The sequence below is a fragment of the Neodiprion pinetum genome, chromosome 4 (assembly GCF_021155775.2).
Source record: "Neodiprion pinetum isolate iyNeoPine1 chromosome 4, iyNeoPine1.2, whole genome shotgun sequence".
In the NCBI taxonomy this organism is placed as follows: domain Eukaryota; kingdom Metazoa; phylum Arthropoda; class Insecta; order Hymenoptera; family Diprionidae; genus Neodiprion; species Neodiprion pinetum.
In genome coordinates, this window is record NC_060235.2 from 2,481,864 (window position 1) to 2,487,447 (window position 5,584).

Sequence of the window (5,584 nt, forward strand, 5' to 3'; positions counted from 1 at the left end):
ACGTTTAGTTTCTTAATTATCGACCTCAGTATCATTCAATTTTGACGGGATGAATAAATTTTTGACACGTTTGCAAGCTGCAATGTGAAAATAGGTATATTTACCTCCCGTCTAGTTTTCAATACAAACACACACACACACAACTTTCATGGCGTGTTGAACCTGACATACACACGTTCAAACATAACGTACTTGTGTTATTTGTTTTGTAAATGAATTGCGGTTCAAAGAACTGCGGTTTACTTGTATCTCTTATCACTAGAATTAATTTTCTACAAGAGCGTCTGTGTCTAACAATAAGCTGCGATCGGTATCGTTATAAGTTGAGATTATTTCCCAAGACTAGACGAAATCATAATTACTGCGGTTATCATAGCGAAGGGACGAAAATGACATCGACGCAAGTAAGTTAAACACAGTTACCATTGTTGTGATAAATATTTATGCATTGATTAAGCTAAAGGCACTTAAAATTAAAAATTTCAATTGTTTAATGTTTTAGATCGACAGAATTCTCAATCTATACAAATCGGTGGTAATAAACCCGGCACTATCCGATGCAAGAATTTTAGACGTCAATGCAAATGGAGTTGTCGTTCAAAGTGCTTGGACGCAGAGAAATCTAGACAGACGTGCGACTCAAAGATTTACTCAGCAACATCTCTTAGATTCAAGCCTTAATAAAATCTCTGAAACCTTTCCTATCGACGTAACGACGGAGTAAGAAAACTGAAGCGTTAATATCGATTCGTCAAAGAATTAGTATTCGTAGTTTTAATGCATGTTACTTTTTTAAGGATCACCTCGTCAACTACCGAGGACGAGCAGCGTAGAGCAGTACTGCGTCAAGCTACGGTAGACAATGCATCGAAACAATTTATTGAAATCTGGGACAGGCAACATTTGGTGAAAAATTACGACTTGGCAGCCCTAGATGTCCATGGTGATATTTATACTGACTGTAAGTACACATAAAAGAACTAGGTTATATATTTCACCGTTTCAAGCGGCAAAAAATCATTTCTCCTTGATAAAAAAAAAAAAAAAACGCGATTTTCAGCTGAATTTGGAGCTTTCAATTGGTCCCCCGACAAAACCAAGCTAATTTATATAGCTGAAAAGAAGCTACCCAAGTCAGAACCATTTTATAAGCAAGCATCTCTAAATCCAACATCAAAAGCCAAGTCGAATGATGAAGAAACTACAAGGGTACGAATGTTTTTCAATATTACTAACAACAACATTGCAAAAACTTGAAACCGCAATTCAAATGACATTCAAGTTTCCTAATATATTTGTATTAGAAAAATTTATACTAAGCTCTCGCTGATATTAAACGTCCTCACTATCTCAGATTTATTTTTACTGATAACAAGTCTGTTACACATTTCATAGATACTGAGATTGTTGATAATTGTAAGATACAACAGTCTGATTCCAAATAATTATAATTTGATCCAGCCGATACTACTTCATTGGAATATTCAAGAGCTTTTCATATTTTAATTACATATTTACAAATCCATAAAGATGTTGCACTTGTACCCTTGATTTTGTGACGATCTCTAACATAATTTTCGTCGAATGCTTATTTTTTTTACATTCAAAAGTAAATCTTGCGTCTTAATTACAGGGGAACGAGTATTTGTATAAGCCACATTGGGGAGAGCGTTTAGTTGGCAAACATCGACCTGTAGTCGTGATTTTAGATACAGAGGCAGATACGATTACGGCTTTGTCTGGTATCCCAGATTATCTTTCCCCCGGACAACCGCAATGGACTCCGGACGGGCAGGGCGTTGTCGGCGTTGCCTGGAAACATGAACCGCGATACTTAGGCCTCACTGCATGTACAAACAGGGAATCCTGGATATTTCATCTGAAGGATGGAGAATACAGTGAGTTCACTGATTCTCAAATAAACGATTAATCGGCTTATTCCATTGGACAGCACAACATTAATTTTCGGTTTTCAATTCCAAATTCTAATATAGCCGAGTTATCAGCCAACAACTGCGCTGTACGCTCACCACGTTTCAGTCCCAACGGAAAGTATCTAATATGGCTAGAGAGACAGGCTGGTGGACCACACCACAATGCTCAGAGATTGATGCGGAAAGAATGGACTAACACTGTGACCACGGTTCGATTCTTTGTTATTTTGCATGAGTTTACACAGCTGAGATCCATCTCTAACAGCAATGATATTAGTTGGAAAAATTATTCAATTTACAACGAAACTGTTAACCAATAGTTAAAACTCTTTTTCAGCCTGAGATCTTGGTTAACGTGATCAACGTCAGCATTACAATAACCGATGAGAAGCAATTTTATGGGCTCTACAACCAATCTTTGCCTTTACGTTGCTGGAGTAACGATTCCCAATATCTGTTTCTCAGTACAGCCCAGCGTGCAAATACAAAATCTTACATCATAAATATAGGTTGGAGAAACATTATAGCAGTATAACTTAAAGTTGTAGTTCACTTTCTGTATGATCAGTAAAATTCTCATCAATCCTATTCGTTACAGAGTCAAAAAATATTATTGAAATTGTCAACGATACAAGTAGCTTGTCTATACTGGACGTGAAAAATGACATCGTTGCATTTGTAAGAACTTCTCTTGTCGAACCAACTAGACTTGCCGTCGGGCGGTTCAATCCAGCTGCGACGCAGCTGGGAAATATCGAACGAGTAGAAATTACTGTACCGCTGCAAATCGAGGGTCTAGAAAACCTGAAGTACGAATTCATTGAACATATGTACGACAATAACGACGAAGTCAGTAAGTAAACACATTTGTGAACCTATTGATTGTTGCCGCTAGGCCAATATCTCACCGATCGCATGTGTGTCCTTTTCACAAACAACAGAACAGTTCAACTCTATATACTTTGGCCCTAAAACTGGAGACGCCGCATCGACACCTCTGATAGTAACACCACATGGCGGGCCACATTCCTCGTATGCAAATTCTTTCTCAGTGGAGAATACAGTTTTAGCTGTTCTCGGTTAGTAGCGTAATTCCCAATTGCATTACGTTATCTTGGCGCTAAGAATCACAATAACGTCATTGTTGATGAAACTGATACTCTCAGGTTTTGGAATATTACAAGTTAATTTCCGTGGATCAACTGGAATGGGCTCGAAAAATGTCGAGTTCCTGCAGGGTAAAGTTGGAACAGCAGATACCTTGGACTGTGTGAGTGCTACCCGGGAAGCACTAGAGAAATATCCGTGGCTCGATGCCTCGCGTATGGGACTTTCTGGAGGATCTCACGGAGGCTTTTTAGTAGCTCATTTAAGTGGTCAATATCCCGTAAGTTGTCGCCTATCCGCGCTGTATCGATAGATAGATAGATACCTCAACTTCGACAAAATTAATTTCGGAAAATATGCATAGTTATATTTTTTCTTCTGCTTTTAGAACCTGTACAGATCAGTAGTCGCGAGGAATCCAGTGATCGATATTGCAGCTATGTTCACAATATCGGATATCCCAGATTGGTAAGAATAATGATCACTACTTCTCTTGAACAATAATCATTTGATACAGAGTCGTTACTTCTAGCCGAAATACACTCTCAGCAGAAGAAATAATCTCGTATATGCATATCTTGTAAGCCTGGCATTATTTATACGTGATATATACACAACAAATTAGAATACGAAAATGACATGAATCACTAAGGGATATGTTTAAAACCTTTAGGTCAACGCAAATTCTGCACAAAAATATCGAAAGCAAGTAATCGTTCCTTTCGTGAAAGACATGTTATTTACCTAACGTTTCAATCAATTTACAGGTGTCCAGCTGTCACAGGCTTTTCCTATCATGAATCTGTCCCACAACCGCTGGGTACAGAAATGTTTGTCAAAATGTTTGAAAGTTCACCGATCATACATGCGGATAAAGTTAGAGCACCTACGTTGATGCTGATTGGAACTAATGACCTGCGTGTGCCATCGTCACAGGGAAAACTTTGGTATCAACGACTTAAGGCCATCAACGTTGTAACCAAGTACGTATACATGAAGGTTTTTTTTTGATAAATATTCTTATTCTACACGTCCAGGAGTGAAATCTAAATTTCGGTATGAAAATGTTTTTCAATTTTTCCTAAGGATGCTGGTTTACGAGGACAATCATCAACTGAGTTCTGGCCCCATAGAAATCGATAATATTATTAATACAGTTTTGTGGCACCTGGAACACGTTACTGCTACTACCAGCTAAAATGTTGAAACATGGTGAGTGCATAATTGTTCAATTTTGGAAGAGAACGGTCGTTTACTATTTGAAAACTTTTTCAGAATATTGGGTAACTCTTCCAACAAAACTCAGTTGCATGTGGAAGAAATAAGGTACAAATATCGTTTCTCTTCCGAATTGTGCGTAATATGATGATCAAAATTTACGGCATGAAGTTTCGTGATTTTCAAAAAGGTATCGTATAAGAAACAAATTCACGGTACGAAATTTTATATTTACAAGAATATTATAACACAGATACTGTTTCTTTTACTGAATATATATAATCCATAAATAGGCAAATCGTAAATCTATCTAGATGTATTCTTTATACGAAATTTAATCGCACTGTGGTACAGTTGGATATTTTTTTACCCGGTATGTCGATATTATATAATTATTATTCTATAAAAATAAGTAGAAATTGCTATGTGTTTAAATATTGTGTTGGCTATAAAATAACCGGAGATGTTTTTGGTTTTTATACTAATTCATTACCCGTCCTTGAAACATGCACTAGTATTGAGATTCGTATTGTATCAGAATTTTTCTTGAACTTGTATATCCCTATGTATATCACAGTTATTTTAAAAGAATGGGTATTCTCGATAAAATATATTTTCAAACTTTTATCTTGGTCCATCGTTAATCAGACTCCTCTAACTTGACATAGGCTTAAGATTAACTAATAAATTCGTTAACGACCGCATAAAAAGTCATGGCACTTTATACAAAAAAAAAAAAATTGTATTTTTCATCGTTTTTCAAAAAATATTTTTCACTGCTACAAAATATCAAATAATTTCTCAACATATAAGTTTATTACATGTAACCAAACCTAACTTTTGCCGAGAAAGGTTGTAAGCCTCCGAATTATTTCATATCAAATTATTAAATCATAATAATTTTTTGAAAAACACATTAGCTTTTGAAGAAAAAAAAATAATAATAAAAACCGTCATTCCGTTTATTCTTTTGCAAAAAAACTTATTTAATGGTAATTAATTTGTATACAAAATGGGAAAAAAAAAATTATGGCCAGTGTGTTCCTATTGCATATTTTGTAAGCTGCGAATATATACATAACAAAAGAAAAAAAATTATAAGTACCGTTAGTTAATAGCATTGAAATGTCAGGGTTAAATACATGGATAAAAATAAAAATTAATGATATACAGTAGGGTGGGCCAAAAAAAATGAGTATTTTTTTTTTTACTTTATACTCTGAAAATCGGTTGCTAAATACGTCTAAAAAATTCTCACCAAATATGAGCTCTTAATTTTGATAACAAGGTCCTCCGCTTTACAATTTTGCATTTTTTCCTGAGTA

General features: G+C 35.5%; 1 protein-coding gene across 1 annotated transcript; it reads left to right on the forward strand.

Moving 5' to 3' along the window:
- Positions 1-47: 47 nt before the first annotated feature.
- On the forward strand, positions 48-4,886 carry LOC124216965 (acylamino-acid-releasing enzyme). The gene is made up of 14 exons (XM_046622138.2): positions 48-404; positions 503-720; positions 798-961; positions 1,061-1,209; positions 1,634-1,898; positions 1,995-2,143; positions 2,272-2,443; positions 2,533-2,787; positions 2,876-3,013; positions 3,101-3,321; positions 3,430-3,509; positions 3,809-4,024; positions 4,128-4,253; positions 4,317-4,886. The coding sequence occupies exons 1-13, from the start codon at positions 213-215 to the stop codon at positions 4,237-4,239; spliced, it is 2,331 nt and encodes a 776-aa protein (XP_046478094.1). The 5' UTR covers positions 48-212; the 3' UTR covers positions 4,240-4,253; positions 4,317-4,886.
- Positions 4,887-5,584: the final 698 nt, after the last annotated feature.

Excerpts from the sequence above, each read along its gene's own strand:
- LOC124216965 (XM_046622138.2), top strand. The coding sequence starts at position 213 with ATGAATTGCGGTTCAAAGAACTGCGGTTTACTTGTATCTCTTATCACT. Across the intron at positions 1,899-1,994 it reads TCTGAAGGATGGAGAATACA|CCGAGTTATCAGCCAACAAC; the intron begins GTGAGTTCACTG and ends ATTCTAATATAG. Across the intron at positions 2,444-2,532 it reads ATCTTACATCATAAATATAG|AGTCAAAAAATATTATTGAA; the intron begins GTTGGAGAAACA and ends TATTCGTTACAG.